The sequence below is a fragment of the Myotis lucifugus genome, unplaced genomic scaffold (genome assembly GCF_000147115.1).
Source record: "Myotis lucifugus unplaced genomic scaffold, Myoluc2.0 scaffold_157, whole genome shotgun sequence".
In the NCBI taxonomy this organism is placed as follows: Eukaryota; Metazoa; Chordata; class Mammalia; order Chiroptera; family Vespertilionidae; genus Myotis; species Myotis lucifugus.
This window is the reverse complement of record NW_005871205.1, coordinates 1,200,209-1,218,814: the sequence shown is the minus strand read 5'-3', so window position 1 is coordinate 1,218,814 and position 18,606 is coordinate 1,200,209. Positions and strand designations below refer to the sequence as shown.

Here is an 18,606-nt window from a genome sequence, read left to right as displayed (position 1 = left end):
ATAAACTGGCTAAGTTGTCATAAAACTGATTTGGTCTGAATAGAACAAAGAATTCCTGACTATAAGGTTTTAAATTATACGGGTTATGGGCATAGGTGGCAGGGAATGAACCCAATGACCTATGATGGAATATTTACTTCAAGGGATTTTGGGGATAATTAATTTCTTTGTGGAAACAAAGGACTAAACTACAACATTAGCTGGTTTCAGAGAAAATATGAAAAACACGTTTTTAAGCTTTCTAGGATCAAAACAGGAACAAAGTTCTGGAAACTGTATGAAGGGAAAATTTTTATTCAAAAGCTGCATAACACACCAGCTTTTAAAGAAAACTGGCCTACAGTTGAAAGATAGCACTTAAATAAAAAGTGAAATTCATTTATATATTTGGTTTTAATATTTAGTTTATCTACCAACAAGCTCAACAATAATGATAGTCTGGATTACTTTTATTTTTAACTTGGGAATCTGTACCTCTTAATACCCTTCACCTTTTTCACCCATCTCCCCTCTGTTGATTAAAGTAGAAGACATTTAAAAAAATTTTCTTTTTCATATATATCAGCTAAAATGTTAAGATTTTACATTTATTGTAGGTGAAGCACCATAAATACTGTAGTTACTCATAAAATAAGTGGAATTTTAATTTTCTCACACAGAGATGACACAGTTCCAGGAAGGCCCTTATCTGTAATTCCTATGATGGGGAAAAATATGGTGGATCTCTCGCTTTGTAGGAGTTTTGCTAATATATATCTCTATTAGTGGTGGGGAAATGCACATATGTGGGTTTTGTGAGTCGTTCTAACAAAAGACAAGGGGGAGGGGTGATTAGTAAAACTGAAATTAAAATATGAAAATTTGGGGCTACTAACTATAATTAGTCCCATAAGCAATTCTCCTTCAGAAGAGAATACTGTATATTAATAAATACTTGACCCCTTTCTAGCTTAGTATTTTCGCTTTTAAATGTTTCCACTTTCCTACTTTGCTACCTCTAACAGCATATAAAAATGTTAGCTGTGTAAAAACACAGTCTTCTTAAAAAAGTCATACTTCATTTTCATATAAATAGAACCTTACTGGTATTTCGATATTTCCTCCGATATATACTTCCTTTAATAATGGAATAATCTGAAAAGAAATCACCTCTATTATTGTTTTTTAGTCCCACTGTAATTCCAATTTCAGGTTTTCCAAAACATATGCAAAATATCATGAAGAAACCATGAGGCAATACTATAAATTAGTTACTATGGCCATGACTAGTGATATCACTAGAGAAAACTGGGTTCTTTAATATTTGGTTAAGTGATGAAAATAAAAATAAGGATTTCTTTCAGAAAAATGTGTTTTTCTTAAACCTGCCTTGACATTCTGATTTTTTCTCAGATATTTAAATAAATGGAAAAGCTACCTTTAGAACACAGTTGCTGTTCACAAGGAGATTCCCTGGCTTAATGTCTCGATGTAAAATGCCAGCTGAATGAAGATATTTCAAACCTGAAATAACAAGCAGATTTAATTGCAGATATTTAATTCCTTTTACTCAACCACTGATCTGGGGAAAACCATAGAAACAGAGAATACAGGATTTTAAATGGTTCCCTAACTAAATGCTTAGTGATCATAATTAAAAAGCTTGACTTAGTCTTAGCTCAAAAAAAAAATATTATTTTGCTATAGTAAAATAAAGTGTCATCAAAGGTTTACATAATCTAGAGATAATTCAAAAGATTATTTAGGTTTGTGGATAGATAAGCTTTTCTGGCCTTAATGCTGACCAATATCCTTAAGTTACTCATAAGTGTGGCTACTGGAGCTCTGCTATTAATGACCCCCAACCTGTGATTCCGAGCATGCTTCAACAAAATACTTCCCATCAGCCAATAGGGAGTCTTTCCCAGGACAGATGCAACAAAATTCAGAAACTTGCCCATGTTTGTTGGCAGTATTTACTACCTCGGAGAATCCAGAGGGTAATTAACTACACTTTAAAAGACAGGGAGCTTTAGCACTGCCAGACAAAGGTCATAGCTTTAAGGCTGTCCTTTGAGTAAAATACAGCAAATCACATTTTTTTACAATTATAAATCTCCCCTCACCCCCCACTGCTGAATAGCAACACACAACTACAGAAGGTGGGCTTTCTAGTTTCAATATTGTGCATATGTTTTCATCCTTTTGGCTGATGCTTTTCAGTCTTTATAAAGAATGTCTTAATTCTATGAATCTTGACAGTGGGAGGTGGGGGAGTATTTTTCTAGGTCAGAAAGCTGTGTCAGCTGTAAACAATTCTCAATTTGTGCCGAAACCGGTTTGGCTCAGTGGATAGAGCGTCGGCCTGCGGACTGAAAGGTCCCAGGTTCGATTCCGGTCAAGGGCATGTACCTGGGTTGCGGGCACATCCCCAGTAGGAGATGTGCAGGAGGCAGCTGGTCGATGTTTCTAACTCTCTATCTCTCTCCCTTCCTCTCTGTAAAAAATCAATAAAATATATTAAAAAAAAAAACAATTCTCAATTTGTAATAGCAAAAATTCTGAAGGACACACCTGATGGCCAGAGAAAATTCCAACACTGTCAGCCCAAATCGCTTCTCTATCAAGTCCTTGCTCTTTAATAAGCCAGAATGGAGAATTATTTAGCTGGCTGTTTCTATCAGTCTCCTCCATGCTTTCACTTTAATAATCATTTTGTTTTCCTAGAGTTGGACTCAGCCAACACTCTGATCAGGACCACCTAATACTGGCTTGAAGAAAGGACGACATCCATAGGGAACACACAGTGACTTTTCAATTTATTAGTAGTCATCTCCTACTAAACCACTGCTGCTTAACAAACCATCCTGCTTATTCACCTGTATAGATGGACCTACTCAACTGCCTAATAAATTAGGACACTCTATTCCATCACTAAAAATAAAAACCATTTGGCTATCCTTAAAAGTCTCTTATTTAATATCAAGTATAGAGATTATTAAATATACCTTGGTCAAAAGAAAAAAGTATTTAGGAAAAAAGAAAGCCTTGGAAAGTCAGATTAGTTAAAGTTCAAATGAAAAGTAAAACATTTCATTTACAGTGACACTATCTTTTTCTTCATGAAGAAAATCTTACCTCGCAAAATCTGATAAAGAAAAACTTTGACATGATCTGAGCTGAGTGGTTGAGGAGACACGATAATTTTATGTAGGTCACTCTGCATCAATTCTGTGACAACATATCTTGAGGCATTAAGTTAAGGAGAGTTCAGAGAATTCAGCCCCCAATGCCCTCAAAGTGGGCTCCAGGTCAAAAGAAGAACTTCTATTTTTAAGGCAGGTAAAAGCGTAGGAAAAGAAAGCTTCTAGACAGCATAATAGAGGTGAGAACCCAGCCCTCAGAAGACATTGCAAAATTTTAAGAATTTAGTTTAAAAGTTAGCAGAACCACCAAGTGACTTCCCTATAATCAGCATTATAAAAGAGAAAAATAAGGGTAAACATTTTAAATGATAGCCAGGCCAGGAAGAGTGTGAAGACCAGACTTAGAGTCTATTTCCAACGAGAGAGTCGGTGGTCTCACCCTAGGTCACCATGGCACCAATGGAAAAGATGATGACCTACTTATCAACTGTTATTGTTAAGTATAGTACTCCTAAAAATGTGTAAAATGGTTAGTTCAAATTGAAGTTGTCATGTAATCTTAACAAATTCTCTTATTTAATTTTTATATATTTATATCTTCCTTATTAAATTTTAAGCTTCCCATGCTTTATATTCTGTTATATTCTCAGGGTTTTGCTCAATGAACACACAGCAGATGATCCAAGGTGAGGGCCTGTGGAGCAATGGAGATGTGGAATTCAGAGCTCTTGCAAAGGTAAGGTCTAGAACAGAACAGATTCATGTCTTAGCCTGCCTGCAGTTGAGAACTCATTTTGAGTTTTTTGATTTAAGTAAAATCATGCATCACTTATTGATGGGGATACGTTCTAAGAAAGGCATTATTAAGCGATTTCGTCCATGTGTGAGCATCGTGGAGTGTACTTACACAAACCTAGATGGAATAGCCTCCTACATACCTAGACTATCTGGGATAGCCTACTGCTCCTAGGCTACAAACCTTTACAGCATGTACCGAATACTGTTGGCAACTGTCACACAATGGTAAGTATTTGTGTATTTAAACGGAGAAAGGGTACAGTAAAAATATGGTATAAAACAGTGATGGTGAACCTTTTGAGCTCGGCGTGTCAGCATTTTGAAAAGCCCTAACTTAACTCTGGTGCCGTGTCACATATAGAAATTTTTTGATATTTGCAACCATAGTAAAACAAAGACTTATATTTTTGATATTTATTTTATATATTTAAATGCCATTTAACAAAGAAAAATCAACCAAAAAAATGAGTTCGCGTGTCACCTCTGACACGCGTGTCATAGGTTTGCCATCACTGGTATAAAAGATAAAAAATATAGTACACCTGCATAGGACATGCATGGAGGCTGCAGGACTGCTCTGGGTGAGTCAGTGATGAGTCAATGAGAAGGCCTAGGACATCATGGACACTAAGGCTACACTAAATTTACCAAAAAATATTTTTCTTTCTTCAATAATAAATTAACCCTCAGCCCGGCCTGTGCCCTCTTGCAGTCCGGGACCCCTTGCTCCTCACTGTCTGCCTACTCGCTGCTTCTTACTGGGAGGGCACTGACCACTAGGGGCAGCTGCTGTGTTGAGCATCTGCCCCTGGTGGTCAGTGCGCATAATAGCGACAGGTAGATCTGCCATTTGATCGATTTGCATATTAGGGTTATATTATATAGAATAAGCTTTTCTATTTAAAATTTTTTAATTTTTTTAAAAACAAAGACATGAACACACATTAGCCTAGACCAGTGGTTGGCAAACTGCGGCTCGCAAGCCACATGCAGTTCTTTGGCCCCTTGAGTGTGGCTCTTCCACAAAATACCAACTTCTGTGCATGGGCCACGAAGTTTCAATCACACTGTACATGCGCGCCCGCACGTGGTATTTTGTGGAAGAGCCACACTCAAGGGGCCAAAGAGCCGCATGTGGCTTGCGAGCTGCAGTTTGCCGACCAGGGGTCTAGACCTATATTGATCAGGATAATTGATATCACTATTTTCCACTCCACACCGTATCTCATTGAAAACTCTTCAGGGGCAGTAACATGCATGAAGCTGTCATCTCCTCTGATAACATTGTCTTCTAAAATACCTACTGAAGGACTGCCTGAGGCTCTTCTTGAGAAAGTGTCACTCGGTTCAGAACTATGTCCATGGTGGTTTGCTTGATTGCTTTTTTCCATCATAGATTTGCTTATAAGCTGTATTTCTTCTGGCAAGTAATTTTCTTCCTCAATCACTTATCTAGAATTTTCAAAAATTCTTCACCTGTCTTCACATCAGCATTTGCAGACTCACCAATCACTTTCACATGATGTAATGAATAACAATTCTCTAATCATTTAAACCACCCAGAGTTAGCAGTAAATTCAACATTGTAGTCAAGTTCAGCCTTTTCTTTCAACATCGCAAACAAACTTTTTGCTTTGGCCTTGATTGTTATGGGGCTTGTAGGGATATGCTTCTGTGTTTGGTCATCAATCTAGGTCATTAGAAGTTTCTCCATGTTTGATATAGGTTCCTCTCAACTTTTTGTTAGTCTTGATGGCTTCAATGAAGCAGATCCTTCAACAGCTTCCATCACTTTGTTCTTCAAGATCGTACCTATGGTGGAATGGGGCATGCTTGACTGACCAATAACCTTCCTCATTTTCCACCTTTGTAGTCCTGAATCACTTTTATTTCATATCCAGGTCAATAATTCAACATAGTCTGTTACTAGCAACATTAGCAGATTTTGTATGTTTAGGGGCCATGATGAATAAAACAACACAATATTAAATCAAGCACAAGAGAAAATGGTGCTATCAAAAGACATGGTAAACATGAGATGTATGAGGCTGCTGGCATAATATGGCCAACTTTTCAAAATTATTTTTTTTATAAGTAGAAAGAATACACTCTAAAATAATGATAAAAATATAGTAAAAACATAAACCAGTAACACAATTGTTTATTATCAAGTAATATGTACTATAAATAATTGCACATGCTATACTTTTATACGACTGGCAGTGTGTTTATTATCAAGTATTATGTACTATAAATAATTGCATATGCTATACTTTTAAACGACTGGCAGTGCAGTAGGTTGGTCTACATCACATCACTACAAACACATGAGTAATGTGTTGCACTAGGAAATTATGATGGCTATGACATCACTTGGCAATAGTTTTTCAGCTCCAATATAGTCTTATGGGACCACCATCATATATGTGGTACATTGTTGAAGGAAACATGTTATGTGGCACATGACTGCTTAACAGAAAATTCTGTTGGTCTTTTGAAAATCTAGCCACAGAATTTGACCACTTCTTACCACACTGGCCCATGACCCCTAGATTTCTAAAATATAACAGCTAGAATACATTTTTTTACTGTTACATTTTTGTTTTGTTTATAAGTTAACAGTCACTTTATTATTTAGAAAATATAATTTTTATGGCTTTTACACTCGTAGGTAAGATTTTTATCTTAGATTTTATTAACCAGATTCTTTTATTTTTTTAAAGAATCAAATTTCCCCTTTATTGATTTATATTTTTAATCCTCACCCGAGGATATTTTTCCATTGATTTTTAGAGAGAGTAGAAGAGAGAGGGAAAGACAGAGAGAACTATGGATGTGAGAGAAACACATCGATTGGTTTCCTTCTGCATAGACCTGGGCCTGGGTCAGGGAAGAGTCTGCAATTGAGGTACATGCCCTTGACCGGAATCGAACCGGGGACATTTGGTCTGTAGGCCAACGCTCTATCCATTGAGCCAAACTAGCCAGGGCAACCAGATTCTTTTCAAAGAAATACATTCTATTCATAATGAAGGTTAGTGAGGAAAGGAGATTTGGCATGCAGAATTTCCTTATAGTTCAGTACAGAATGTTAGAATCATCCTATAAAATGATACACATTAGCTAATTTATAATATTACTAGAGGCCTGATGCACAAAATTCATGAAAGGGGCTCGGCCCCCACCACCACGGCTTCGTCTGGAAGGTTGCCTGGTCTAATTAGCATATTATGCTTTTATTATTATAGATCATCAGGGTTAGATTTAATTTTTCTTAACAGTTTAAAACTTTTTACTATAAAAATTTTCAAACACACATAAGATTTGAAAGAATTAAACAGTGACATACCCATCACCTAGATTCTGCACTATTTTGCCATATTTGTTTTAGCACACTTTATCCATGGCTCCTTCCCTTCATCAATTCATCTTATTTCTGTATGCATTTCACAGAGCAATCTTTTAGAATGAAAGTCAGATTATGTCACTATTCTGCAAAAAGCTTCCCATTTCATTTTGAGTAAAAGTCAAAGTCCTAAAAATGTCCTTCCAGGGCCATAAATGATCTGGCCTTCTGACCTTCTCTCTGATCACTTTTTTCCTTGCTATTCTCTACACATGCTAGACAACCTCTGGCCTTGCGCCTTTGCTCTAGCTGTTCCCTTTGCCTGGACTGTGCTTCTCCAGACATCTACTAGGCCCGTGGTCGGCAAACTGCGGCTCTTTGGCCCCGTGAGTGTGGCTCTTCCTAAGCTTTAGGAGTACCCTAATTAAGTTAATAACAATGTACCTACCTATATAGTTTAAGTTTAAAAAATTTGGCTCTCAAAAGAAATGTCAGTCGTTGTACTGTTGATTTTTGGCTCTGTTGACTAATGAGTTTGCCGACCACTGTACTAGGCTATTTCACCCTGTTTGTTTTTGCTTGACTCGAGTGAGACCTACCTTGATCACTCTAATACTGCATCATGCATGTCTTGTCCAACTGCCACCCTTCACACAGCTCTACTCCCTCCCCCCCTTAGCACTTATCTACGTAATTTACTTAGTTTATTGTTTGTCTGCCCAACCCTGCTCCATGCAAGGGCTTTTGTCTGTTTCATTCATATCTATCCCCAACTCTCAGAAACAATGCCTGCATAAAAGAAGTCCCTATAAACATCTGTTGAGTGAATGCACTATTGATTACCTACTAGGTTCTAACACAGGGGTGGGCAAACTTTTTGACTCGAGGGCCACAATGGGTTCTTAAACTGGACCGGAGGGCCGGAACAAAAGCATGGATGGAGTGTTTGTGTGAACTAATATAAATTCAAAGTAAACATCATTACATAAAAGGGTACGGTCTTTTTTTTTTTTTTTTAGTTTTATTCATTTCAAACGGGCCGGATTCGGCCCGCGGGCCGTAGTTTGCCCACGGCTGTTCTAGCAACTCTACTAAGATTTAAACATCTTGTTACTTTTTACAGAGGCTTGCAACCAATCCTGAATTTAGGCCTACCTGCATCCCTACTTTCTGAGGTACCGGATGTTTCCAATTTCTGAGCTGTTCTGATATTCTATAGCAAGAACCAACCTGTTTTTGGGTTCTCACTACTGCCGGCATAGGCTTCTGCCTCTTGCAGTTTTTAATCCTTTACTGACATTTTATGGACCCTGCAGGAAAGACTGGCAATAAGAATTTGTGTTTTATCATCTGTGTTTTCATGTTAAAAACTGATTAAATGTTTATTGGCCACATACTAGTATGTATGAGTATGAGAGAAAAAAAGGAAAAGAGAGAGTGAGTGTGTGTGTGTGTGTGTGTGTGTGTGTATGTGTGTGTGTGTGTGTGTGTGTGTGTGTGAGAGAGAGAGAGAGAGAGAGAGAGAGAGAGAGAGAGAGAATTGTTCTTGTCCTTTGCTCAATTTTCTACTGGGGTGATAATTTTCCTATTAGAATCTTAATCATAGGATAGAGCCAGGAAAAAACTTCTATTTGTACCATTAAGCCTTAATCAGAAGTACCAATATTCTTGAGTTGGTTCCAGGAATCTCAAGGGACAAAGACAAAGAAACATTACACAAGGAAAAAACAAAGCAACAAAACAAAACCAGAAACACTTCACAACTGCCATCACCGTATTGTGTTGTCACTTGAGGTTTTATTCAGAGAAAAAAATCCTAAATAGAGTATGAAGCACTGTGGGATGTCAGTCATGTCTGCTGGGTTAATTGACAATTTTTTGTTCCTGCCAGGATTGAAAAGTTCTTGCATTGAAGTGAAGAGCAGGTTCTATTCTATTCTGTCTCCCATATCCACAAAACTGGCAGCCAACTTATGATGCCAGAATCTTTACTGTCAGTAGACACACTTGGTATGCATGCAAGCGGCAGAGAGAAAACACCTTAATTTTCAAGTTATCAAGTTGCATTCATAGTGCTGGTACTGGAAAAATCTTGTTTTGATTTATAAAAGAAACAAACTGATACAAGAACCAAAAACAGAGAATAAGTATAAAATAATGTCATATGCTTTCTTCTGACAGTGACTACATTCTCAAAGAAAGGGAAAAAAGAAAACACTGTCTGGCTGGCATGGTCCTGGTTTTAACCAGATATTTTAAAAATAATTAATCATTTCAGAAAAAAATGCTTACATTTCATTTGCCATTTTTTACAAAACATTATTTCCAGATCAGGGTGTTATTGACCTACTGGATTTGAATGGACAATATGGGACCACTTTTGACCAACAAAAATAATAATTTCATATGGTTCAACCTAACACAAAGTATTACCAGATAGCAAAAAATTGAAAAGCAAAGTGTTCAAAATGAATATAGAGCATGATAAGTCAATTCTTCTACATTAAGACCACATACATATGTGCGTAATTTCTCTCACAAAATAACTTATTTTATTTCCCAAAATATAAACCAGCAGGTATTCCCTCCGCTAAACACAAATGACTAGATCACCATGTCTCTGTCCTCAGGATCAGTGAACTTGAAAAACCTTTCATTCAACTTCCTGTTATAATATTTAAGAAAGGAGAGTTTAAGAGTGCTACTTTCATATCTCTGCTTTTTGAGATGATAGACTAGGTGAGAAAAGAATGGGGGTCAGTTAATAAACTCTTATTTTAACCAGAAAGTCTATGGCAAAACCACAAAGAGCCCCTGCCTATCTTTACCATTTTAAAAATAATTGTCTTTAATTTATATTTTTATTAATTCCAGAGAGGAAGGGAAAGGAAGAGATAGAAACATCAATGATGAGAATCACTGATTGGCTGCCTCCTGCACGCCCTCTACTGGGGATCGAGCCCACAACCAGGGCATGTGCCCTGACTGGGAATTGAACCGTGACCTCCTGGTTCATAGGTTGACGCTCGACCTCTGAGCCAAACAGGCCAGGCTACACTTATCATTTGGTTTACCTTTGTGCAGATATTCTTTCCCCTCCACTAATATCTTTTTAATATAACAGACTGAAATATTTTAAATGTATAATTTTTACAAACTGATTAAAATAGCCACTCAGCAGAGATTATGTTTTGTCAAGTTTTAGTTGGAAATATATTTTTCACTCCTCAAGTAAAGCAGTTTTTTCTTCATAGAAAACAAGTCAACAACCAGGCTGACCTTTTACAAATTTATTTCTCTGGAAAATACAATTCCTGAATGTGAAGACTTAACAATGTAGGTGCAGAAATTTAGAAGCCACACATATCACTTTATAATAAGGTTTCTGCTTTGCTCTAGCAGAAATCCTCTGAAGTCTCAATCCCCAGCATAATGTCTCCCAGATGTCTCAACTAGTTGCCATGCCAACAAAAGCAGCTTAAATTAAATGAGGGCCTGAAAAGGCACCTGCATCACTCCAGGTCTGTTGCACATTAAATAAAGCTCTCTTGACAGGGACTCAGAGGTGCCATTAACTTGAACAGCAGCTATCTGATTATTGTTTCTGAGTAATTTAATGAGGGTCTCCAAACAAGAGGAGAAACAGGGTGCTCTTTCTCTCTTCCTGTCCTTCTAAATGGGACAGCCTCTCCGGCAGCTGGTGCACCGGCTGGGTCAATGACTTTGCCATGGCCTTTTAAGTTACCATTGGGCAAAGAAAAAACATAGGGCCTAAGTTAGGCTTTCAGGAGAATATGAACAAATTAACCATTTTTCCCTATTAAAACTCATCATTAAAAAATGACCATAAAAAACACACTATACATGGTATGCCAACCTCAGAGCGATTTAACAGCCCTACTATAATAAATTGCTGCTGATTGCAGCAATTAGTTAAGTAGCTCCATGAAATATGAATTTCAAAATGTACTAATTTGCTTCAGGAAAGTGAATGATGCAAATGAATGATGCAAATGAACAATTATGATGTATGGGTGGGGGCATGGCAGCTCTGATACCTCAGGTGCCTAAGAAAAACAGTGTTTCTGTGTTGTTTTATAGTTAATTTTTCTGGGTAATACTGACATTTTAGAAGCGTCTTTATAGCTGATCAATAATTCTCTTTCATCACTGAAAGAGAATAAGTCTCTCTCTCTCTCTCTCTCTCTCTCTCCCTACCTCCCTAAAAAAAAATTTAAGCAAACAAACAAACAAACAAATAAATAAAAGCCAGGACTACCTTAGGTTTCCTGACTGCTACTCTAGTTGTTTCCCATAGAAGCTGGCCTACTAGTCCCATTTTTTTTTTTTAACCAAATAACATAACAGTATGGAGATTACTTTGAAATGAAGAGAAGCTGAATTACTTTTAATTATGTAATATGAGAAGAAAAGGAAAAAGGAAGCTAACTTTTTGTTGAAGCTACTATGTGATTAATCCTCACATAATACCCAATTTGTAACTCTCCACTGTTGGTAGAGGTTAAGCTGCTGACACAGATCTTGGACTTAAACTTAGGTTGTAAAGGTTCTGAGGTTTGACCCTTTCCATGAAATTTTGCCTCACTTTGTTTACTATTAAAAGAAAAAATGAAATTCATGAGGCTGACATTATTTCCTGTTACAAAAACCAGGTTTCAAGGAAAAAAATCAGAAGTTCAATATTTCATTACATGAGGCAGCTTTCGGCATTTCTCCTTTGTCATGTGTTTTCAAATGGGAAGTCACTCTGTTCATTCTTCAACAAATACTCTGAATAGCAGACACCGTTCTAGGCACTGGAAATGCAGTGGTGTACAAGAGCATCACTGCCCTCAATGAGTTTATAGCCTAACAAGGGAGATGAACCATTAAACAAGCAATTACAATACAGCCATTCAAAGACTACAACAATGTGCCCTGGCTGGTTAGCTCAGTTGGTTAGAGCATCGTCCCAATACAACAGGTTGTGGGTTTGATCCCGTCAGGGCACATACAAGAACCAACCAATCAAGGAATAAATAAGTGGAACAACAAATAGATGTGTTGTTCTCTCTCTCAAAGCAATAAATAAAAATTTTTTTAAAAAAAGATTACAACGTTATGGTTAACCTCATATAGCCCCTTAGGTATTGCTTTGGAATTGAATATGTAAGACTTGCCACCAGAAATAAAATTAAAAAAGAAGCACAACCAAGACATATTACTTTAAAGAGACAAATCTCTAAGTTATTAGAATTGCTAAATTCCAGTAAATAGAGATTTAACCCTTTAGTAAAACATCTTAAGAAACAATCATGATTTCTTCAACTCTTACTGAATTTCTAAATTATATGTATGTTCTAATGAGCAATTTACTTCTATCTATAAAAACACATACATACTTACATTTGGTTTTCTAAAATGGTTCACCTTAAATTTAAAAAAACATACACGAGAAATAATAAAAAAGGCAATTAACATTTACTGAGATCTCACTATGTGCTAGGCACTTTCCAAGCACTTTATATAAATTATCTCAATGAATTCTCAGAAGTGGCAGGTTATTTGAAGGAACTAATTGTCCTCATTTTGAGTTTTATTTATTTATTTAATCCTCACCTGATGGTATTTTTTCTATTGATTTTCAGAGAATGTAGAAGGGAGGGAGAGGGAGAGAGAGGAGAGAGAGAGAGAGAGAGAGAGAGAGAGAGAGAGAGAGAGAGAGAGAGAGAAAACACATTGATTGCCTCCTGCATCCATCCTGACCAGGAATCTAACCTTTTGGTGCAGAGGACGACACCCAACCAAGTGAGCCACACTGGCCAGGGCTAGATCACCTCATTACCTCATTTAATCCTCATAACAACTTGGGACTATTCCCATGTTAACAGATCTAGTTTGGGGGTGAAGGAACGTCAGGAAGACAGCCCAAATAATGATACTTCTTTTCCATCAACTAAAAAATAATACAAAGATTAAGAAAATCATAGAGACAAGTTTTTCTACCTCACACTCACTTTACCTACCTGTCTCTTTCCACCTCCTGAGCATTTACTTCCGTTAAGTCTTATTCCTTTTACCCTTTAGTCAAATTACAAAGCTAAAATAAATTCAATAAACATTTCCCTGTATCTATGAATCATATTTACTTACTTGAATAGGTTCATATCCTCTACTTTTTTAAATGGATGAGAATTTTAAAAATTAGTTTATGTGTGTGTATATATATCACAGGGACCCCCTCAGCTAACTTTTTGTGTAGGGTATAGAGTTGGGCTAGTAACTCTTGACATGAAAAACAAAAACAAAAGAAAGTCTTAACTAGAGATGGCTGAAATAGGACAAGCCTTTGGTGGGATGTCTAAATTGAAAATATAAATCTAGGAATCATTATATATGGTAAGAAATAGCAATTTCTACTTTCTACTAAAGGAAATCTGCCACAGAGTATTAATTTTACTTTTGATTATAATCTTTTTCTTTGCACAAAGTTTTTCTCTTTTATTAATTTTTTTCCTATTTCTTTCCTTCTTTTATTTTGAGAACCTGGATACTAAAATTATGGAAGCACATCACCACTAATGAGTTATAAATCCAACCTCGATGACATTACATTCTTTAAAATAAGGCACCAATATTCACTGTGAAATAATGCTCACCAGAGTTGGTGCATAGTGCCCAAATACAATATGCAGGACACCCTGCTAGACTCCTACAAAGGTTGCTGAGGAAGAAAATGTGTTCACGGACAGTTTGAGACAGGAAAAAGCAAAAATAAGGACTCTTCTGAGGAGAGATGAGGTGGGAATATATTAGACAGACCAGAAAGGCAGAGAAACCCGAGGGGTATTTAGTGTAATGTACAGTTTTGTACAATTTTCTTTGATGCAAAAAAGAATTATGGGCTAGAAATGCAGGTAGGAAACTAACCTAGAGCCTGACAGCAAACTACAACTTAATGGTAAGCTTCCCCTGACCTCTTTCTCCAATTTAAACCAATCTGTACTGTGATCAATATCTGTTCAGCCCACCTCTATGATGATGCATCTATTTTAGGAAGTAATCTAAGAATGCATGATCATCAACCTCTGCCGCAAAGCCTGACTACTCCAGCTGTCAAAGGTAATTCTGCACAAAAGCTACACCATCACCAGAGAAACAAACGCTGACACCAAATTCTGACCTTCAATTATGAGTAAGATGATTGAGTCCTTTTCTATTTTTAGAAAGTCATGATTACTCAAGCAGTCTCAGAGGCTGTAGGACTGGTGCCAACTGCATCTTTGTTTAATCATCATCATTAGCATCAATAAATACTGACTGGGCACCAAGTGGGTGTAGAGAGCATGCTAACCCAGTGACAACACAGGAAAAAGATGGATGAATGCAAGGCAACATTCAAAAGGTTAGAAAAGACTGAGATTGATATGTAAGAATCAAATACAGAAAATAAGCAAAAAGATTTCAATGTACATGGCCATAGAAGTTTGACCAAGAAGAAAAATAGCTGGTATTTACTGAGTTTTCTGTTAGGCAATCCAGCTTTAAATGTATTTAGCCTCATCTACTCCTAATTACTCTAAGAAGTAAATCCTATTATGATTGCCACTATGCAAACTACTGAAGAGGTTTGGAGAGGCGAAGGAACTAGCCGAAGATCACAGCTAGGATTCTGCAGAAATGGCGGCAGAACCAGGCTCTGTTCTTAATCCGTGCTCTGTCTTTCAAAAGATTAATTAAACCTCAGAAAAAGGTGAACGAAATAATTCTACTTCAGAAGAGACAAGGCCAGGAAGCTGACTTTACAATGAGGAGTTAAATGGATTTAGGCAGTGAAAGGCAGGGGAGTGTAGGTTTTGGAATCACACACGAGGTTAGAATCTTGACTCTGCCACTTACTAGCTTGATAACATTAGCAAGTTAATGCCAGGGTTTAGATGTTGTATGTGAATCACATACAAATGTCATGCATATATGGTGAACAGGGCTTCCATGGTAGCTGCTATCATCATTGTTATGGGAGGGAGGAAGGATAGTGAGTTTATAAAACATCAAAATGCTAGGCACTGTGCCAAATGTCCTACATACATTAATTAATTTATTCCTTGTAACAGTTCTTTGAGGAAAAATATTATCACTGAGGAAACCGAGGCTCAGGGAAGAGTATCAAATAACTTTTTCAAGGTAAAAAAAACTAGTAAGTTGGGGGTGGTGAGAGGGGATTCACTGCTGAACTCAGGACTGCCCGATATCCAAGTCCATGCCTTACACATACTATTCTTTTATTTTTTTAATATATATTTTGAAACTGACCATTCTTATTTCTTCCCAACACTTCCTCCTTCCTCCCAGGAAAAAGCTAAAATAATGTAAGTAAAAAGAAACACAAAACAGGTAACTAATTTAATAAGCTCTTTTAAGTTCCTGATCTTAAAAGGAAAGATCAGGCAATCTCAAAAGGATATCACTGCTGAAGAGGACAATTTTATTCACTTACTAATGGGATTTCATGTGGTTTATTGGCACCAACCAACAGTATGTCCATGATAGTCACATTCCTTCATGAGGACAAAGAAATCTTTTCTTAGATGAGTGCATATTATTTTTGAGAGAGACCTAGAGTTGGTCTTGGACAGACTGGAAATGCAAGGGAGCAAATAAAAGTGCTAATCTCTATGGGATCTCTGTAAACCTCCACACAGCGGTCCCCTGGTTTTGGTAAAGGGCTGCTAGTAATCTTAAGTCTTGAGCCCAGGGTGGTAGAAATTAGCTATCAGATTGGTATTCCATAACTGATTAGTATTTTATATTTTCAAAACAACAAAAATACACATATGCAAAACAAAACTTCGCTTGGCTCATGTATGACATACTTCCTTTGGAAAAATGCCACTTTGACCCAATCCTATTTTCTACCATCTGGCTCTCTTGCCAACTCTAATGGATGTAACAATGATAGGAAAAGACTATCAATTAAACACATAATTATTAAACCCATCACCAACTGTATAATTCAGTGTTCTTAATATTTAATAATGACATTCATACAGTATTCAGAGAACAAACTGACATAATAAGTACTGCATAAATAAACTGTACTCTCGCTAAAATACAGGTTTGTGTTAGTGCGCTGTAGGTCTATTAAGTTCCCTAAAGTACTGCTCTCAAATAAATTGAGTTGGTAGCAGGAGACTCAGCTGGTCTATGAAGTGGCTAAAAGCCCCACTGTTTCCACATATCCTCCAATTAAGGCAGGTCTAATATATTTAGTGGCTTCTGAAACCTCTGGGTCTCCACGTAACACATGCTTCCTGGTGTCTACCAATCTCAAAAAATAAAGTCAGAACAGTGGGATATAACAAAAAGATCAAATAAATACTCCTAGGAGTGTCCTTAAACTCTCACACCTGAATTAAGTATGTCAAGAGGCTAATAATCGGAAGGTTAACCAGAAGGTTAAGCAGTTCAGGAGAATGATAATGGGGTTATGAGTCTTTTCAGCAGCTCAAGTTAGGTGAGGCTTTGTTGTTATTCAATATTACCCTCTAATAGTTGGGAGGCCTGACAGCATTTCATTCCCACCAGCTGGGAAGTTTTAGAAAGATATTTATTTTCAATGGAGAGATGAAAAGATTAGATTCACGTATTAGAATTTTTTGGCCTCACCTGGAACACAGGTGTTTCAAAGAGCTGGTGTGAATAAGTTGTTCCAGCTATGTATAGTGACTCTCTTCAAAGCACAGTGAAAAGAATTCCAACCGTGAGTTGGACTTTAAAACAACCTCAGGATTTGCTAATACACTAAACCCTAAGTAATCTTTATGCAACCAGGAAGGGACCACTACTAGGGGATGTGACTGCTACTATGGGGCTTGAAAGGGGAGTGGTTCTTGGGATGGCAGGCTGAAGGAGGAAATTATGTATATCCTTTTAATAAGAAAGGCTTGGTAAAGGTAATGAAAAGCTTGGAGGTGCTAACAAGTTGTATATTACATATATTTTCTGGGAAGAGGAGACCAGGTAAGGGAATATGAAATGCTGAGGTTAACAACCCATTCCTCATTAGCAGTTTACATCTTGGTATTTTCTCGTTTTTTAAATGCTCTCCATATAATAACCCATTCCTCATTAAGAATTCATATCTTATGTTGTGTGTGTGTTTTAATATATTTTTATTGATTTCAGAGGAAGGGAGAGGGAGAGAGAAACATCAATGATGAGAGAGAAAATCATTGATCGGCTGCCTCCTGCACAGCCCCCACTGGGGATCGAGCCTGCAACCTGGGCATATGCCCTTGACCAGGAATCAAACCTGGGACCCTTCAGTCTGCAGGCCAACACTCTATCCACTGAGCCAAAGTGGTGAGGGCTGTGTGTGTGTGTTTTTTAAATCCTCTCTATAAACAGGCTAGGCTTGTTACTGATAGGCCTTTATGAAAATCCATTTGTTTATGATGAAATCTTTCTAATGACATCTGTTGGTGAGTTTGACATGCTCTGTATCAGAAAGTTCATAGGAATTCCTATTGTCTGTGCTTCACTAAGCTCTACATCGATCAGTTTCTGTCTGTCTGTCTATCTATCTATCTATCTATCTATCTATCTATCTATCTATCTATCTATCTATCTATCTATCTATCTATCATCTTTCCATTCCAGTTCAAGCCTCAAAATACTAGTAAGTCTATTAGTAAGTACAATTATTATTCTCATTTTATTTACCAGGAAACTGAACCAAGATCACACAGGTAGTAAGAGACAAAGTTGGGATTCAAATCTAGGCAGTCTGGTTCTAGGTTCCACTATAATAGATTTTGTTTCCATTACCTCAAGCTAGAAGAATATGCTGGCTAGGTAGGCCCTGAACCAATCATAAGGATTTTGAAATAAAGAGGATGAGGATTTAGTTCCTGTCTCATGATGTGATAGTAAATCACTAAACTCAATACTACTGTCAAGCAGCAAAAATAAGGGATATTGAGAGTATGGCAGGCAGAAGGAATGGAGAAGGAGACTGATTTTAGACTGCTAATGCATGATACCAAGAACATGTATTGGAGGAGCCACCAAGGCTTTGTAAGGAGAAAAAAGGGAGATGCTTGTCAGTTACCTAACGGAACAACCCTCTAAGACAGTGATTTTCAACCAGTGTGCTGCAAGAGGCACACTGGTGTTCCATAAGAATTTTTAAAACATGCAATACCTGACTATGTATTTCCCTTAGATTTTCTTTTTTTTGTTTTTTGTTTTAATTAAATCTTTATTGTTCAGATTACATTTGTTCCTCTCCCCCCCCAATAACTCCCCTCCTCCCAGTTCCCGCCCCCACCCGCAGCC

The 18,606-nt window shown here is 37.1% G+C and overlaps 1 protein-coding gene across 3 annotated transcripts in view; it reads right to left on the bottom strand.

Annotated features, from left to right (window-relative positions):
* Positions 1-18,606, bottom strand: part of NLK (nemo like kinase) — a 128,442-nt gene that overhangs the window by 26,335 nt on the left and 83,501 nt on the right. For all 3 annotated transcript variants that reach the window (XR_001349561.2, XR_330245.3, XM_006095505.3), the window contains exons 4-5: positions 3,118-3,224; positions 1,418-1,503 (exon numbers count right to left, since the gene is read on the bottom strand). Coding sequence is in view for 1 of the 3 variants with exons in the window: in XM_006095505.3 (XP_006095567.1) it covers positions 1,418-1,503; positions 3,118-3,224 (193 nt within the window). In the remaining 2 variants the exon portion in view is untranslated. The remainder of the gene's footprint in view (positions 1-1,417; positions 1,504-3,117; positions 3,225-18,606) is intronic.